The sequence below is a fragment of the Homalodisca vitripennis genome, chromosome 5 (assembly GCF_021130785.1).
Source record: "Homalodisca vitripennis isolate AUS2020 chromosome 5, UT_GWSS_2.1, whole genome shotgun sequence".
Lineage (NCBI taxonomy): Eukaryota > Metazoa > Arthropoda > Insecta > Hemiptera > Cicadellidae > Homalodisca > Homalodisca vitripennis.
In genome coordinates this window covers 21,738,869-21,759,423 of record NC_060211.1, presented here as the reverse complement: position 1 = coordinate 21,759,423, position 20,555 = coordinate 21,738,869, and the positions used below count along the sequence as shown (strand labels likewise).

The 20,555-nt window shown below is 33.0% G+C and overlaps 1 protein-coding gene across 1 annotated transcript in view; it reads right to left on the bottom strand.

Annotated features, from left to right (window-relative positions):
- The window catches only part of LOC124361836 (proton-coupled amino acid transporter-like protein pathetic), a 33,273-nt gene extending 15,699 nt beyond the window's left edge, over positions 1 to 17,574 (bottom strand). The window contains exons 1-3 of the mRNA XM_046815837.1: positions 17,446 to 17,574; positions 2,667 to 2,769; positions 641 to 727 (exon numbers count right to left, since the gene is read on the bottom strand). Of these exons, the coding sequence (XP_046671793.1) occupies positions 641 to 727; positions 2,667 to 2,728 (149 nt within the window). The 5' untranslated portion in view covers positions 2,729 to 2,769; positions 17,446 to 17,574. The remainder of the gene's footprint in view (positions 1 to 640; positions 728 to 2,666; positions 2,770 to 17,445) is intronic.
- Between the last annotated feature and the right edge of the window lie 2,981 nt (positions 17,575 to 20,555).

Below are 20,555 nucleotides of genomic sequence, written 5' to 3'. Positions count from 1 at the left end.
CTATTGGGAACTACGGTAGTTTTCGTTTCAAATTATTTCTGGTAGGTTGCACACTGCTTAAAACTAATGTAAGTTCTCTATCTGGAGATCTTACGAGATAACAAAGAACAAATATTATTTTAAATTATCTAACAATTTTAAAATACAATTTTTTCGCTCTAAAATGCGTACTAAGTGAGAAATAACCATTCCTTTTCCAAACTTTCAATGTCCACCATCTTGAAGCGTTAGGAGGAAAATTCCTACATGAGAGCAAATCCAATAGGTATATTTCTACGAAATCTATCTAATTTATAAAACACGTATCGTTGCAGATAATATTTGGTACACTGATGGATCATTTTAAGTAACTTGACTCTGTTCTACTGTAGTGCTTGTCTAAAGTTTTGGAATAGTTAATTTCTAGAGTGAAGTGGTTACATTAGAAGAGTTTTCTATCATTTACAAACAGTTTATTACAGGATCAGCCCAATAAAAAGTTTTGAACTACGTTATAAAAGTATTTCAAGAAAAATATCATTAATACAAAATTGTTTTTATAAATTGCGTTGGTACAGAATTTTGGGATTCTGCTCGCTTTGTAAGTGAGTATTGCAGATGTATTATAAAACTATATGTCTGATTTATGAAAAATACTTACGATGTTTTCAGTTTTCCTTCTCTCGGTGCATTTTTCTGTCTTATTTTTTCCTTACTCTGCATAACTTCATTTGTTGTAAGTTCCAACCTGTAACAAATAACCAATAATATATCGTAATTAATAAAATATAAATTACGATAATATTTCCTCAATTAATATTATGTTTTTATAAATTACCACTTAACAATGCGCTGTATTTTTTCAAAGAATTCGCCTCACAATCCAAAGAACTGGCCTTATTGGGGTGAATTCCAAAGGTTCACGTCTACTTGTCTATAATTGCTTATCGACTTTTATTGGACTATATACATAAATTAAAAATCTAATGTAAACCATTCTTTGTATTTAGAGCACCTGTAAGTCTTTGGTTTTTTTTTTTTTTTAACTAAGATATTTATTTTTACAAGATACCTTAGCTGGGACCCACAATTCCTGTTTTATATTCTTGTTTCATTCATTTCAAACAAAATCGACGTTATAACGATGTTTTAAGTTACCAAAACTTATTCAGTAGAAAAGATTAATTTCCTTGGATTTCCCTGGAATTTCCTTAGGATAACTTTAAAAAAAAATGTCTAACAGCTTTTTACATACATATGATATTCGTAGGTATCCTCAGACAACTAAATCTCGGATTCTACTTAACCAATTTTAAGTTTTTCCTATGTCACTTATCAGTGTTGAATATGCTGGTTTGCAAAGTATCATGGAAGCAGACCAATTTATTATTTATGGTAAACAAAATGAAAAGTCTTTTTTATAAATCGAAAACTATTTTGAGTCACCAAAACAAAATAGATCTTGTTAACTTGTAATACTATGAAAACTTCGTGGTCATGACCAACTTTATTTACGGTATGAATCTGGGACTCGGAGTAAATACTGTAACCACAAAAGACGAAAAAATTAATATTTTACAAATCTGTATTTTCATGATGCTTTGTGAAAAAAGACATCGTTTTTAGTACGGTGTTTTGCGTGAAATACTGCTCAGAAATCCTATGTGGTGGATCTAATTACTAGTAAATATTAAGGACCTATTTTAGACAGGTCGCAAAGACATCTATTATCGCAAGAGACATCTACAATACAAAAGTGGGAATGGTTCATATTAGGGCTCAAGTTGACGCTATTTAGAAGCAGAAATAGGGTCGGAGTTGGAAATACATATTACTATTGGTATTATAACTGACCCAAAATGATTTCCAGAAGCCACTTTATCGCGCGAGCGCGTCCCACATTAGAACCATATATGCTCACCAAGGAACCAAGAAATGTCCTTAAAATTTCCGAATACAGATTTTTCAGTCAACAAGCAACATGCTCGGAGCTTACACACTGGCTCAAGTGGTTGGCGCAAAAATTGGAAAACCAAAACCTAAATAGGGACAGAGGTGGGAAACCAAATTTAAGTGATATAAGACTATCCCCATGGATATTTGGCCGTGGATTTGTAGCAATTGAGCCTCGCGTAATAATACCCATGAACGGATTTGTTACCATTTTCTTGGTTGATAGGTAGGATCTGGAGGATTATCTAAAGACCATTGTATTTAAATCCAATAGGATCTTTTGCTAGTTTTTATTTCTATGATTTACATCTATTATAATTTGAATAACAATGGTACAAAATGTGACCTGCACACGGTTCAATGAAATACACAAAAACACACACGAAAGTAGTTTTGGAAATTGCCCAAAACAAGTTCTGAATGCTAGAACGGGTACTTTGTAATCCTCCTGGGCTTGGGTGTTAATACAAGGTTGACCGCAATACCTTGTATCAACATTTTTTCTTTCAAAATACATGAATGTTTCTCCTTATTATAGTTACGTGGAAGGTCAAATTAGGACACATTTACCCTGACTTTTCATAGAGGACAGACTCGTTCAGTAGCATTAATCGCTTAATTTTCATTAGCATTGTCAGAGCACTCATAGAGATAATGTTTACGACAAACAGGCAACACTACTCACAGGTAATCTGCAGCATTAACTGATAACTTGTTTACTGTCTCATACTCACACGGACGAGGTCTTGACATCGTGGAGATCGTAGGAGGACGGTGGTGACTCGGACTTCGACATTCTTTGATTTCGTTACCTCCTTCTTCTGTTCATTTATGGGTCTGAAATATAGATAGCATTGAGATTAGGATAGGAAATTCCTTGATCATCTTTAGTAATAATTAGTAATGTTGAGTACAAAGACTTTTTTAATTACTAGCCTTGAGGAGTATTATCTTTTTATTTATTAGGTATTTTATACCACATCAAGTAGCAAAAACGTTCTTAAGCTAAACTGCATTATTCATCCACACACCCTGAGGCTAGCCATTGTGTAATGGCTATACAAAAGCTATTTACAACACTTCAAAATAAACATGAAAATGTTTAAACGTCTTAAAATGGTATTGATGTACTCATCAATAATTATTACTACATAATTATTAAACCATTGTTATTATTTCTTTATTTTAATAATTTGTATTTATTTATGTAGTTGAGGCCCTATGACATTTCATTTCGATTTTGATCACCAACATTAGAAATATCTCCTGCTCCAAATCAATTAAAAACTTAAAATAAATAAAATCGTAAAATAAAATTGAATCCCTTTAGAATTTTGTTGTAAACCATTATTGAAAAAATACTTTATTTCAGCAATATATAGGGAAATATTTTGCTCTACTAGAAAAGACAATTTAACCAGGTTTTCATGAATTCTTTAACTTTACCAAAATCACTTACCGCGTAGTCCAACACAATTGACTTTAACTTAAGAATATTATTCGTTAAAATCCTGACCGAATACACTTTTTTCATTATCGTTCTTCTCATTCTGCAACGACGCTTGTCCTTTCTGTTTTCGCTATGAACCAATTGTACAGGCAGCTTTCATTATCCCACAACTTTATTCAATCCCATAAATCCAATGTTAAAGTTAAAATAATGTTACACCCTCATTTTTGGTCGGAGAATGATAAGAGATGTGCGTCCAAAAATATTTTTAGATTTGTTTTCATTGGTTATTCATAAAATATCTTAAGCTTTTTTAATACTTTATAGTCTTAATAATGAAACATTATGCAATATAAAAGAAAATCTAAAGGTTTTTTGGATGTTTAACTATGATTCATTTAAAATAAGACATTTCCCATAGTCATAAAACCCTAAATAAATTCAAAACATGTTGAAGTTTCACATGGATATTATGGGATAAAGCGCAAGGTCATATTACAACAGCCAGCTCTTAAATTCTCCTACGCCGATCTACGTTGCTTGAATAATGGGCAAATGAAGGGAAGAAGAAGACAGAGCATCTCTTCAAAATGTTCATGCTGATCTTAATAAATGTCATTCATAAAGCCTGTAGCAGAAGCCCATGAAAAGAAGGCAACGTTTGGACCTCTATTGACGATGATAATGTCCTGTGTCTTGTTTAAATGACACAAAATAGCCATCAAACTTACCTTGGTCGTATCACAAGTCAACGTGTTGTATGCAAGACTCTGGATGGAGGTAACTGACCTCCACTGAAGGAAGACACAGTAGTCTACATGTTGACTGTGGAAGAGGTGAAACGTGTCTATTATTGACGCTGAGGTGGTAAGTGGAGGTCATGTGTTGAGTGGTTTCCTTGTCACAAATGTGACTAAGTCTCTATATCGTCAATCATTAAGACAGCCTCCGCAGAGGTACAATTTCTAGTCAAATAGCATCAACTTCGAGACGTTAAAACACTTTACGCATAATTTGGTCTCTAGGAGAAACACGTTCATTAACTGTGACAGTCCATAAAATGGTACATTTCTAAGTTTATGCTGATGATTGGGAACATGCTCGGAGCTCGGATGGTCCAAATTGGGTAAAAATAGTGTGTGAACAAAACGGATTGGTTAGGAGCAGAGCCTAAACAGGAGCGTAGGGTGATCAAAGAAAATGCTCTCTGACACACTTTGGAGTAACCCAAAACGCTTCCTAGGACTATCCGTCGCAGGCGTTCCACATTATGATCTACAAGTTAAGATCCGTAGTTGCAAAATATCTACAAATCATCAGTTTTAAGAATTTTACTTTTGGTAGAACCACTTTTATCAACTTTGAAACTCCATAAAATGGTAAATTTCGAAAGTTTATTCTATTATTAGGAACATGCTCGGAGCTCGGATGGTCCAAATTGGGTAAATATAGTGTGTGAACAAACAAAACTGATTGGTCAGGAACAGAGCCTAAATAGAGCGTAGTTGATCAAAAAGATCACACTTAGTCCAAAACGATCCCTAGGACTGACTGTCGCAGGCGTCTCACATTAAGACCAATAGTTGCAAAATTCACACAAATCACTAGTTTTGGTACTTTTTCTCGGCTGTTTGGTAGAATCTTGAACATTCACCAAAGATCATCCTATTTAGCCTCAACAAGATATCTTGTTAATAATGATTTTGTTTATTTATTAATCTTTAATAAGCACTTCGTGTTATCATGTGAATAATATAGGTACTATGGTAGGGCTTATTCACTCAATCTAAGAACACAAGCTTTTAATTTGTTTTAATAATCAAACACTCATTATTAATATCGACTTACTTGAAAATATCATCATTGCTTTGGATATTTTAACGTAGTGTGTAGTGTCATACACACAAAAAATATTAAAATAATTTGAAACCTTTTTACGGATTTACTAGTAAATTTTTTATTATAATACGCATACTTTCAACACTAAATAATATGCCATATCACTTTAAGAACAAATTCTCAATTCATTATTTAAAATCACTTTAAACACAAAATTTCAGAAATATTCCTCTACCCTTCAAAAAGAAATCCCTTCAACATAGAGAATATCACTTTCAGAAGATTTGTTAAAGTAATTATTAATTTCGAATTCTCAATACAAATGCTTCCATTAACAATGGTCTATCGTTTCTCGGAGAACGGTTCGTGTATCGTAGGCGAGAGCCGAGTCGTTCTCATAAGAATTCCAGCTCGGGTACTGTCCACCTTGAGAACGATACATAATTTTTACTTTTGCAAACTCCAAACCCTCAGTCGAGAATTTGAAGTTTTTGCAATCTAGTAATCCTTTGGAAATACATTTTTAGTATAAACCATTTTTATCATAAATACAAAACTTTTCAGTTTACCACTTAATTACATATACTTGTGCCAATATTTCAAAAAATAAAAACCTTCTTTGAACTATTTAAATTAAAGTATGCACGAGTAAAACTCTTCCGAGTCGTACGGAAATCGCGTTCAAAAACTGTTATCAAAATCTAGTTTAGGGAGGACAAAATAAAGGGATTATGAAAAATACCTCCCACTTTGCGACAAAATACCTTTAATGAAAAGGCTGTGGAGCTAATTAATTCAGCCACGTAATTAGCTTCGTTGCTTTATTTTAACCTCGCCCGCCCTAATTTGGTGAGGAAAAGTATTCAGCGTTATTAACTTTAAAATATTCTTCAAAACATGGAACGTTGTTGAATATTTTTACAAACTTGGTGCAAAACACTGTAAAAGTAAAAATGGTAGTTCTAAGTGGCGAAGGTCTCACTAGGCAAATAATTAGTGTATTAAATATAACTGTAATAATATTATTACATATTAAGTACATAATAAAAAGTATTACAATAGTTCAAATTAACCATAGCAAATATTAGAATTCTGCACATTGGTCATCCTTCTATGTTACAAAATGTATATCACTGCGTTTCGTGGACTGACATCTACTCTCTTCGTCATGTGTGAGAAATTTAATGATTAAAAAGGGGTTTTATGGATTAATTCTCTTACAATTGACGAAGAAGTTATATTTAAACCCTCGAAATGCAGTTATACATTCTGCAACGTATAACGGTATTCAATCTCCAAAAGTCTATTATTATGGCGCATGTTTTCTTGTACTTCTGCACTGCACTTGTTTAAATGTTACCCATGTAATTGAAATAATCCCAACCTAATGTTGGGTTGATACTCCGTTTTTGTATCAAACTAAACATGAATAGATCATTGCGAAGGTGACACAACTTATTCTTTCGTAAAAGTAAACCCGTCTATGAGTTCATAGTCATAGTTATTGAAAATTTCTCCTTGCGATAAGCAAGTTGAGGTTTAATGTTCCCTAACTTATTTGCTATTTCTTAAGATATCGACATCGAACTACTGCTAATCATTGTTGAGTATTTCAGATGACCATCTTGGATCCACCATGTTGAAATTAGATTATCTTTCTAAATATAAAGGCTTTGTGATGTTTTGTGGTTTTTGCACTGAACACAATGTCACAGTCCGATTTTGTTAAGTACTAGATACTAGACTAGTTAAATAAAAATAATTACAGCTTGTTAGACGTTAAGTGGTTTGTTTATAAAAATTTGTATCTAATTTATTTTATTAAATGTACTTTAATATACGTGTATATATATATATATATATATATATATATATATATTAATGTAATGAAAATAACTAAAACCCTTTAACCTCCACTTACCACCTCAGCGTCAATAATAGACACGTTTCACCTCTTCCACAGTCAACATGTAGACTACTGTGTCTTCCTTCAGTGGAGGTCAGTTACCTCCATCCAGAGACTTGCATACAACACGTTGACTTGTGATACGACCAAGGTAAGTTTGATGGCTATTTTGTGTCATTTAAACAAGACACAGGACATTATCATCGTCAATAGAGGTCCAAACGTTGCCTTCTTTTCATGGGCTTCTGCTACAGGCTTTATGAATGACATTTATTAAGATCAGCATGAACATTTTGAAGAGATGCTCTGTCTTCTTCTTCCCTTCATTTGCCCATTATTCAAGCAACGTAGATCGGCGTAGTAGGAGAATTTAAGAGCTGGCTGTTGTAATATGACCTTGCGCTTTATCCCATAATATCCATGTGAAACTTCAACATGTTTTGAATTTATTTAGGGTTTTATGACTATGTGAAATGTCTTATTTTAAATGAATCATAGTTAAACATCCAAAAAACCTTTAGATTTTCTTTTATATTGCATAATGTTTCATTATCAAGACTATAAAGTATTAAAAAAGCTTAAGATATTTTATGAATAACCAATGAAAACAAATCTAAAAATATTTTTGGACGCACATCTCTTATCATTCTCCGACTACAAATGAGGGTGTAACATTATTTTAACTTTAACATTGGATTTATGGGATTGAATAAAGTTGTGGGATAATGAAAGCTGCCTGTACAATTGGTTCATAGCGAAAACAGAAAGGACAAGCGTCGTTGCAGAATGAGAAGAACGATAATGAAAAAAGTATATTCGGTCAGGATTTTAACGAATAATATTCTTAAGTTTAAAGTCAATTGTGTTGGACTACGCGGTAAGTTATTTTGGTAAAGTTAAAGAATTCATGAAAACCTGGTTACATTGTCTTTTCTAGTAGAGCAAAATATTTTTCCTACATATTGCTATTTTTCAATAATGGTTTACAACAAAATTCTAAAGGGATTCAATTTAATGATGATTTTATTTATTTTAGGTTTTTAATTGATTTGGAGCATGAGATATTTTTAATGTTGGTGATCAAAATCGAAATGAAATGTCAAAGGGCCTCAACTACATAAATAAATACAAATTATTAAAATAAAGAAAATAATAACAATGGTTTAATAATTATGTAGTAATAATTATTTTCATTACATTAATATAAATAGATAACCCTATAAGTGGAGTTAATAACATAATATATATATATATATATATATATATATATATATATTATATACATTAATCTGGGATTTTGCAGTTTAAAAAGTGGAAGGCTAAGTCGGTCGCCCTACTTAACTAAAGAAAAACTGTCGATAAGCTGTAATAACTATGTATTTAAGTAGGCACAACACATATAATAGAAAACAAAATAAATTTTGTACCAGAGAAAAACATTTCACTGACAATTAGTTATTTTTCTTTGCACTATTCCTTTGTAATCATACTAGATATAGTTTTGTTGGTTAACGCCTTCAATTGTATTCCTGCAAGCACCGGAGAACGTAAATGTTTTGTGATTGCGTAAAATAGTAGTGTGTGGCAATTTTGTACTGTAAAAGCACTTTTACATCAAGAAATTGTAAAAACATTGATTGTAAGGATGGTTTGGTTTGTTTGCTTTATTATTCATTATCAATAAATCTATACAACAGACTAAAGAAGGCCCCGATAAAACTTAATAACTCATTGCAGAGTTAACTGCAACCTTGCTGCTTTTTAACCTTTTGCTTTAAGCTTAAATAACTTGTCGACGAGGTTCAATAAATTAATTGTTAAGAAGGACGACACCAAAAACCATTTTAGGGGTAAAGACGAAATTGAGGGGCCTCTCCTGTAAACATTAAAATTTTTTAAAACTTTCAAATTGTATTAAGCAAAATTGTAAATTTTTCACAATATATCTGTGAATAGGTTGAATTGACGATTGAAATTCATAATAGTATAGCCACTGATTTAGTAAGCTGTCTATTATTAATAATTGAAATTGATTACTTAAATTGATTGATTAATAGTTTAAAATCATTAATAAACTATTAATGATTTTAATTACAGTAATGATTAATGTATTACTGTAATTACAAAAAAGCGGCTTTTACTATCTGCAAAACACAGTGTACATACTGTAGTACACAGATCCACATTGAGAATCAATAATATTTAAAAGAGATTTTACAAAAGTAAAATTTTTTTGACTTCTGCTGACCCATCATATCTAGAACTTGCTCTGGAGAAACTGATATCTTACCGTAGTTGACAGAAAGTAAGGCAATAGCAGTTAACCACTCATTCCCCATTTTTTTCCCTAAAAAGTTCTCAATCCGTTTCAATACGGTATTGAGAGAGATATTTCAGCAGTCTATGTCAATAATACTTATTATTTTAATAATAATAATAATAATCGTTTGATAAAAAGTAGGCCTGATGGAAAAGATAAAAAATTTGGAGGGGTCCGGATCTCTTGGTTTTTAATAAACATTTATAAACATATAAATATTAAATGTATGTAATATTGTTGCAATTTGGTACAGGTACTTATTTTCTGCACTATGTAAGGCAACTAAAATAATATCAAATCTAACTATTAATTGAAACCTACTAATTGAATGTTGAGTTTTTCTCCAGTTCACCTTCCTTTTATTACATCATCTAGCATCTGACTTTGCCTCAGACTTGACTTCTGGAATCTGAGTCAACCCTTCCTACCATAGTAGTTAGGGTATGTGTAGAAAACTCGGTTGCTCCGCCGTGCTTAGAGATCGTGTCAGAAACATCTTAGTGCACTACATTGTGCACCTAGTAAGACAATGAGACTGCCACTTCACCTATTTACAGGTCTCTCTGGTGTCGAAACGATGTAAAGGTTCGTTTTCAGCTTCTTCGTCGCGGACTTTCTTTGGATCTCCTCAGACTAACATGACTCCAGATCCCAGGAGTCAAGTCTGAGACAGCGTCGGATGCCAGATTGTTGCAATAAAAGGAAGGTAAATTGGAGCAAAAGTCATCATTCAAATTGAATCAACCCTTCCTACCATAGCTACGGTATAAGTTGAAAACTGCGATTCTAACACTATTCAACAAAATAATAAAAACTAAACCATAACAATAATCAACAATAATGAGTAACAAATGTAGCAAACAAAGCAAAGTGAATAACAGTACGGAAATTGCATGGTATCAGCAAACAGTATGTTGTTGGTAGCCCTACAGACTGTTTTTTTATCCACACTGTCTACAGTTGTACCAACCACAGCCAGCGCTCATCCCTAGATCCCCTATGTCATGTCAACTGTCAGTTTTATTTCCGTTCAGAGGTTATGTTTACGTGTTAGGTTATATTTACATAGTGATGTAATAAGATATGAATAAGTAATGTTTCCTTGGTTTTCATAAATAAATATTGTTCTACGGAATTTCGTTATTTATGAACTACTGACTTTTATTATCTACTTGTATGATTATTTTCTACATTTCGTCTTGAATAATCAATATAAAAATATCCGATAAATTTAGAATGAATATACTATCAATCGAATTTATAGACCGTTAGAGAAACAAAGCTTTGTTATTACTAAGTAACTCGTAAAATAATGATAGCAAGCGAGTACCCTATTACTTTTAATTGTATAGTATTTATAGAGGCATATTGCAAAATGCAGATATGATATATTGGATAAACACGGGTGCTTAGACCGCCAACAATATTTTTTATATTATTATTATTGATGGATAATTAATTTGAAGAATAAAGCAGCTTTTTGGACATTTCCCGTTGTCCTATGTTTTAAAAATAGATACAACTATTCTAGGATTTAAGTATATCTCCTTCCACATATGTCGCAAAACCATAAGAATACGCAATGAACTTGCCAAATTCAAAGTTGACCCCAAAATAAGTTTTATACTAAAAACATCATACATACACCTAGTAAACATGACTGGTTAAACTAATCACCAACTGTACATATTATAAAAGGTGAGAGAATGAGGAAATATCAATATGGGCAGTTCCTGCGGTAACACGGCGTGTCATCTAAAACAAAAGATATTGGGGTGATGTGGTTTGATTCTCTTAGAAAAAGATACTGAGAAACCTCTCACGCACCTAAGCGTATGCTTCTATAATGACAGGATATTCAGGATTGGTAAGGTTAGAGGTATGGGCCGCCTTCTGCCGAGATCCATGAGGAAGATTTTAGGGCACTACATCTCAGACATATAACGTTGGATGAAGGAAAGCCAGCTCTGTACCAACCTCTCCAGTCAAAGCAGGCAGAGGGGTAACACGCCCTTGTGTTCAGGCTAAACAATTAGAGGAGCCACAGTAACTCAAATATTCATCCTCTGCAGTAGAGTAGAGCTATTGATTTATCCCAAATCACAAATCCCAAATTCTTAACATTTGCGGTTACTGATGGTGCGACTCCTGGACCCATCCATAGAGTTGCCCATTTGGATTTGCCGTACCCAGTGTAGGTTTCAATGGATGGTATAAACCAACCTTCTGGGAAACCACAGTAGTGATCGGGTGGAGAGTTAAAAGTTTGAGGCCTTTAACTTTGCGTTTTTATCTTAAATCGTAGTGTGTGCTAAAATTGTTTTAAATAAAATGTGTCCAAAAATCTTTTAACCTTATATAAAGAACAAACCAATTAATATCCTAGCGCATTTGTGTAATAGACTAATTTGATCCTGGATTGCTTGTTCACTATTGAAGGACGGTATAAGCCCATTATGGTAAGTTTGAAATATATGACAACCTCTGTAACATTGACACTGTAACTTTTGGTTTTGCTTTGAATATCTTGCACACTGTGAAGACGGCTAAGCACTGAGACAACTAAATGGCTCTGTTTCATACATAAAATATTGAAGTAAATGCAGTCTTTTCATTGCATTGCACACAAACACCAGATGCGTAATTTGACCATGTCAGAGCGTGGTATTCGTGGCGAGTTGTGGATTCTCCGAAGTAACAATATGAATTTTAAATGTGTAATGAGAACAGCTGTAGGGAAGGGGGTGCCCATGTGAGATTAGTCTGCTACTTTTCCCACCTGCGGGAATCGAGTGGGTAAATTAGAGTAACACCCATCCCATCAACCGTTTACTTTCCATGAATAACATATTCCTGTTTATATTGCCGGCAATGCCATGGGATTATTTTTTATTTTTCGTCACTGTTAAAAGGAAGCAAATGGGTAAAGCAATAACAACACAGAGGACATTATTAATAGTGGCGTTTGAAACCTCAATTATTCACCCAGAATCAAAATGATGCCCCCTTTAACTAACCTCACACCATTGGATTGGTGAATTAAATCAGTTGAATTTATATCGTCAAAAACGGAATCAAAAGAATTGATTCACTGGTATTCTCGTAGGAGGTTCTTCCCTAACTCTATGGTGGCAGTGGGTAAACGCCGACTAGCTGAACAAAACAGGGGTTTTATTAATTAATACAGTAAGTTCTACTAGCTAAATAATTGTCGGAAAGCAGAGTTTGTTAAAAGAATTAAAGCAAAACAGACTTTATTCGACATTTATTTTATATACAATTCGTGCGATGTTTGTACGATTGTGTGTACAATTTGTACGATGTTTGTACGATTGTGTGTACAATTCGTGCGATGTTTGTACGATTGTGTGTGTATAATTTGTACGATGTTTGTACGATTGTGTTCCTTTCTTTTAGCAGCGAGGAACCCCACGTCTTCAAAGCACCTGAAATCCAGTAGGAATACTATTGTTCACTATCCTATAGATTGATAATAACAACATTTATTTCATCTTTCAGTGGATTTGTCTGCATCACAACAAAATCTGTTGGACAAATAGTTAATTTGTTTACGTGTCATTCATATAAAGCAATGTACTATAATGGATATATTTGTTTCGTGGTTTTATTACAGAAAATATACTGCTAATCGTGCCCTATGTTCTAAACTAAAGCAGAATAATTCCACTCAGTGCTTTGTCAGAAGCGCGTGATCTCTCCCGTGTGGTAAAAATTAACGAGCTTGTAACTGGCGAACATTAGCCTGTCAGTGTTTGTACACAAGGAAGTCATGAAGTAGCAAGAACTAGCCAATTCTGTTTAGTGCCGTGCAACTTGTGGAACGATTACGTTACATAAGCGTTTCATCTTGTCACCACGCCATTCACAATAATCTCTTTACTCTCATTCATCAAAATATTTTTACTCTACTTTCTCGTATTTAAGGTTGGTATTATTTAAACTGTTTTACTTTAGTGGTGTTATTTGTGTAAATATAGTAAATTTTACTCAGTAAAAAGGGTTACTAAAATTCTGCTATTTTTTTTCTTTTTTACAGTTTGTAAAAGTCATTCTACAAATCTTGTCTACCTGGCTCTAAACAAACATGTTTTACATAATATTTTTACATATTTTCAGCCCCGTCGCTCAAACGATGAATGATTACTAAATTCTGGATAAATATTCTACGCACCAAATGTTAACCGATGAAAATTATGAATCTCTTCCAAGGCCAAAATAGTGGAATTTCAGAGTCAAATTGTTTTTACATTTTACGCATGTGTGGATTTAGTCTAAATTGACACGAATATACTAAAGAGTAAATTTTATGTAAAGAAAGTTTATATGCATTTTAATGAAAATAGGAGCCGCGTTTAGGACAGTACCATTCTCATCGTATCATTTGTGAAGGCCTTATACCTTAAAGTAACTAATTATTCTGAAATGCCAATGACTCAAACTACAAGAGGCAATAACTTTCAAGAAGATGGAACTACTCTTATGCCAAAATAGATATTTCTAGAACTCTGAAGGCATGGAATCTTCTAGATCTTCTTGCAGAGAATAGACCTCTCCAAGTGTGGAAGTATTCAGAGTAAATACCAGAATATCCAAGAGTCTGGGAACTGGCACATGCCCAAAACGTTTATAAACTGGAATTTTCCAGAGGTCGGCCTTTTTTAAAGACCGTAAATTGCAAAAAATTTAAGTTTCCAGGGGCTGGAAGCATCCAGAGGTCGCCAGTTCCAGAAGATAATGAGTTCCCAATGACAGTAACTTACAAAAGCAAAGTGCACCTGATGCCGAAATCTCTCCAAAATTTCATCAATATGCCCGGGACATCAAGTTCGAGTTTGATGCCTCTTATAGACCTGGTGGAAGCATACGCAAATATTCCTCGCCCGATTCTCTAGAAGCAGATATCCAGAAAGAGTGAAAACAAAAGTTCGATGTAAAAGGAAGAAGACTTCTATAGGTCAGGATATCCATGAGGATTATATTTAACATTAAATATAAGCACACACTTACATTTACTGTATATCAATTTTAAAGACTTAATGTTTCAAATTTGAAAGTTGGACAACACTGACTAGAAGGACAACCGTTTTATTCACTAATACACCAAGGTTTGCATTTATTCATATGTAAACTTGCTTGTTGCTTGTTGGATATGAATTTAAATGAACAGTAAAGGACGTGTACGTATTATTTTCAAACATTAAAAGTTCGCTTTGCACAACTGTTTCGCAATTGACGACCACTTGCGTGAAATACTTCTAATTATATTCGTTATCATAAAGAGATAATCATTACTCTAAAATTGACTTTATCGTCACAAGAGTGAATATTATCGTTGATAAACTGTTTGATCAAAGATAGCTGAAGTGGCTTCGCCCACTACGTCACATGAGTAAGCAAATGAATTGATTTAATAATTTTCCCGCTGCAACGAGCAACGACGTGTTGGGTTAAGCTAACCTAAGGGTCAGCAGGATTATCTGATAAGCCGACTACAAGACGTCATCAATTAGCTGAAACCTACAACATACGTTGCTTAATGACAATGGGACTATCTGTACAGTTACCAATATTCCGAAGATAGTAATCGGATAAGGCCTTACGTCATTATATGGCGTAATGTACTCTCTTTAAATAAATCGTCATAAATATGACACAGCTTTCTTTTGTTCTAGTCACTATATTTCACCACTTCTACGTTGGGGATTTCGGAAGGCCTATTTTTGTATGTTTTTATATAGATCTTTATAATAAAAATGTAAATCGAGAGTTTAAAAGACTTTTATTCAAATGTAAACCATTTTATCGATTACTCTTTGAGCGTTAGCGAAGCCTATCACTGAACAGGCTGTACATGTTTCATTACTATCTCTTTATCTGTCCGTATGTCTTGTCTATCTGTCTTTCTGTCCAAATGATATCTCGATATAGAACTGAAATCTAGTCTTTAATTTTGCATGCAGCTTCATTTATATTATAGTCATTATGGAGGTCGATGATGGCGCATATCACTCAATGGGTTTTGGCTGAGCGTTAGCGAAGCCTATCACTGAACAGGCTGTACACGTTTCATTACTATCTCTTTATCTGTCCGTTTGTCTTGTCTATGTCTTTCTGTCCAAATGATATCTCGATATAGAACTGAAATCTAGTCTTTAATTTTTCATGCAGCTTCATTTATATTATAGTCATTATGGAGGTCTATGATGGCGCATATCACTCAATGGTTTTTGGCTGAGCGTTAGCGAAGCCTATCACTGAACAGGCTGTACACGTTTCATTACTATCTCTTAATCTGTCCGTCTGTCTTGTCTATGTCTTTCTGTCCAAATGATATCTCGATATAGAACTGAAATCTAGTCTTGAATTTTGCATGCAGCTTCATTTATATTATAGTTATTATCGTGGTCTATGATGGCGCATATCAAGAATGGGTTTTGGCTGAGCGTTAGCGAAGCCTATCACTGAACGGGCCGTACTTGTTTCATTACTATCTCTTTATCTGTCCATCTGTCTTGTCTATCTGTCTTTCTGTCCAAATGATATCTCGATATAGAACTGAAATCTTGTCTTGAATTTTGCATGCAGCTTCATTTATATTATAGTTATTATCGTGGTCTATGATGGCGCATATCAAGAATGGGTTTTGGCTGAGCGTTAGCGAAGCCTATCACTGAACGGGCTGTACACGTTTCATTACTGTCTCTTTATCTGTCCGTCTGTCTTGTCTATCTGTCTTTCTGTCCAAATGATATCTCGATATAGAACTGAAATCTAGTCTTGAATTTTGCATGCAGCTTCATATATTATCTTGTAGTCATTATGGAGGTCGGTGATGGCGCATATCACTCTGTGGGTTTTAGCTGAGCGTTAGCGAACATTATTTCTTTGGTCTTATGGGTAGCCATGGTCGGAACAAAAATATCGGAGAATTAATAGATTTTAAAATAAATTTAATGAAATGTTAATATATGACATTGTGACACATATAGCGTAATGAAATGAACTTGAAAGGCTTACGCCTACCTCGAAAATGACAAATTTAAATCCAGATGCTTTCCACAGATAAAAACCCACATTTTTTGTTATGGTTACAAAATAAGGAATTATTCCGTCAAAAGCACTTAAAATTATAATTGTTGGAGATATTTATAAATCATATTTACATTATAAAACCTCAAATATCATATTAATGGTACAGTCTATATTTCTGTTGTTATTTAAGCTAAGTAAAAATCCAGCTTTTTTGTTTTTGGAAGTATTTGCAGAAATATTCAGTTTATGTCATTTTTAAGCGACTATAGCATTATCTATTAATATTTTATATTTAATTACAATCGCTGGAACATAGTTTTTAGAAAATGTGTGCTCTCGGGACAATTATAGAGTAAAAGTAGAAATTAAACTAAAGTTTAAAAACTCCAGGTTTAGGTATTTACTAACTACATTCATGTGATTAATTTGGTCCAAATCTGTCCATCTGACTAGCCTTTGGCCATACATAATAACATCCAAGCCACCACATGCAAATGCACAAGAAAGAAATAACATAGAGAAAATACCAAATCTTTTTTTGACTTGGGCAGTCTCAAATCCACAAAAACTACAATTTGTCATCAAAACCAATATAATAACTTCTCTTATACTACAAACGAAAGAAAAATCAAACAGTAATAAATAATATTATAAGCCTTGAAATACTCTTTTTACTTTTGACAAAGTTTCTTATTTTTAACCTGGGAATATGAGGGCGCATATTTTAAATTAACAGTTCTTTAAAGTACTGCATGAGTTTTTGCACTTTTGCAAGATTGACTAATTTGCACTCACTATAATAAAACAAAACCATTTCTTGTATGAAAAAAATTTATATTAGAAAATGAAATACGTAATCTGTCTAAAAATGGAATGCTTTTTTATTAAATAATTTAATTAAATAAATTTTTTCTTTGACATAACCTAAAATAAGTAGGAACGTACCAAGTAAGAGATGGTAAGGCAGGTCAGCCTAGTCTTCCAGAGCGCTTGGAATGAACTGAAGTGCTAAAGTAAGGCTGAGCGCACTCTGCCACTGCCACACTTGACACTCAGGTGCCACTGCCTATGTGATACTGCGGTGGTGGTCAGTGACTCATAACAATGGGCCATCGGTAATTGTTGTTACCTTGGTGGTACGTAGTGACCTATATTGTGACGGTTCACCCAAACAGATGGGAATATAGAACAAGAGGCCACTGATATTATGTTTTGCCATTTCTATACTATTCAGTTTTAATTTTGATTAGCTCTGGGGTCTGAGAAATTTGATTATAAATATACCATATTTCAAACAAATATATTTAATGCTATGTATATTCAATCTGTTTTTCATAGCAAACAATTTCGGAAGACCATTCATTTTCTTAGCTTAATGCATTGTTGTGGTCTGAGAAAGTTAATTACTAACCATTCATACTTCAACTTACTATATTTAATTTTATGCATATTCAACCTATTTTTCATAGCACACAATTTCCAAAAACCATTAATAATGTGTGTTCTTAGCTTAATACATTTTTTGTACGTAGTTTCAATTTTGATTGGCTCTGATATCTGAGAAAGTTGATTATTATAATTCATATTTTAACCGAATATATTTAATTGTATGCATATTCAACCTATTTTGCATAGCACAAAATATCCGAAGACCATTCATTTTGTGTGTTCTTAGCTTAATGCATTATTGTGTACCTAGTTATAATTTTGATTGGCTCTGAGATCTGAGAAAGTTGGTTATTAATAATTCATAATTCAACCTACTACATTTAATGGTATGTATATTTAATCTGATTTTCATAGCAAACAATTTCCGAAGAAATTCATTTTGTGTGTTCTTGACTAATGCATTCTTGGCTACATAGTTTTAATTTTTATTGGCTCTAGGATCTGGAAATTTGATTATTAATAATTCACATTTAAACCGAATTTATTTAATGGTATCTATATTCAACCTGTTTTTCTTAGCAGACAATTCAATTTCGAAAGACCATTCATTTTGTATGTTCTTAGCTTAATGCATTTCTGTGTTATTTAACTTATATTGTAACCTTTTGAATAGCCCACTAACCTAACAAGTATTAAATCCACTCCCCTTCCAGCTCCATAATGTTACATACAAGAAAGCAAAATCTATACTTATCAAATTACATAAAACTAAATTAGTTTATTTAGTCTCATTTCTAATTTGTTTGTTGTAATTTAAAACAGTTACTGAGTTTCCTTCCCACGGTTTTTTATAGATGACATGACTGGAAATAAGGTTTTCAAATTAACGGTTTTAATGGCTAACAAATATTTTGAAAACCTTTATTAATAATACAATGCTGATGAGTTTTACAAACTAACCGATGAGCTATAAAAGATTAAATTAAATGCAATATTTATGAATCGTACGTATTAATAAAGAATTTTTAATGACAAAACTAAAATCACGGATTTGATCAAACACTGTGAACCATTGTTAGAGAAACGTGACTATTACAGTGTATGTGGGGTAATGTAATTCAGCAAAATTGCTGCCCGATTGTCAATAATTTCTCTATGGAATGTATAAATGCACAATTACGTTAATGAACTAATTATGTGAGGAATATAGGGCAAACATTCAACATTGCTTCAGAATCCCTCTTTGTTAATAGAGTCATTTTATATTTTTAAGCATTTGGACGTTTTCCCAAAACTTCAATTTCTTTACCATTAAGTAAACCTTTATTCAGAGTATAATAAATAGAAAAAGATATAAATAGTATGAATATATAATTCACAATTTTAGTTCCTTGGTTTTTCAAATTTGTAAAAGTTTAATAGAGACTTTACTTATTTTTATTTTTCTCTATTAAAAATGAGAATAGTACACATTTTGCCATCTTCCTCATTTACAGGTATAGAACATTTTCAAAATAATATACATAACGTATAATAACTCATATAACACTGAAACATAAAACATGATGAATGAATGAATGAATGTTTATTCCATCAATTGTACATGAAATACACTTAAAAATGACAATAGTAAAGCACTAAACAGAATTGTTTTGAAAACAATAGTTTACTAGTTATCTATTTAAGATATTAGTTAAATAATTAATAAGGAATAAAGCCTGCATGGGCATTCAGCCTGTGCGCAGGCTTCAGTTGGTCATCCACCACGATAACTTAACATGAAGAACTTGATATCTTTAATAGCATTTAATAAATAGAATGTGCTATAATTAATGTGATGGTCAATTGGGCACATTTATCCGTAGATATTAAATATTACGAAAACATTTAACTATCCTGCCTGCTACGTGACATTGATACAGAATAATAAATGTTAATAAGTCTCTTTACAAACTACAGACTATAAAATGTTTTATAGGTTATCAATGTGTTTTTTAGTTATCAATGCCGTTTTAAGATTACTAATATAATCATTTAAGTCATCATAGTATTTTATGCACCATTTTATTGAGCAAGAGGAAAAGTCACTTATTACAAATTATCGTTAGCTGATTATCGTAGTGGAGAAATCCATTTAATTGCAACATTCTTTTTTACTTGTGCATAATTGTTTGGAAGATAGTCAATTCGAATGCGAGTGTAACATTCGAACAAAATCGGGTTCGGGAAGCGTGGACAATCGATGGATGAGGTCGAAGCATTTGGGAGTTTACGACATGAAACCACTAACCTACCAATTTTTGCTGCAATTTATCTTTCTATCGATCAGAGTAATTCATTCCAAATGCATACAATTCGATTCCGTAATTCCTCTCGAAACAAATCTGCTGCGAAGATCAGGAACGACTACTATACAAATATTCCAGCCATCAAACCAAGCCAGCACCGTTTATGACTTCAATACATCACCGAAGTATCACTGGAAAACTGTTCAGTGCGATCCGACGGCCAGACCTAGGAGCTTTTATTGGCAGGACATAGCACATCACTAGCGAATTTTGTTGGCTGCCCCCAGTTATAAATCTTAGACTCTCTAGCTTTTAAGTGTCCTTGATGTAGTTGATGATCATACCGATGTAAGTACCAAATCAATCGACTAACCAGTC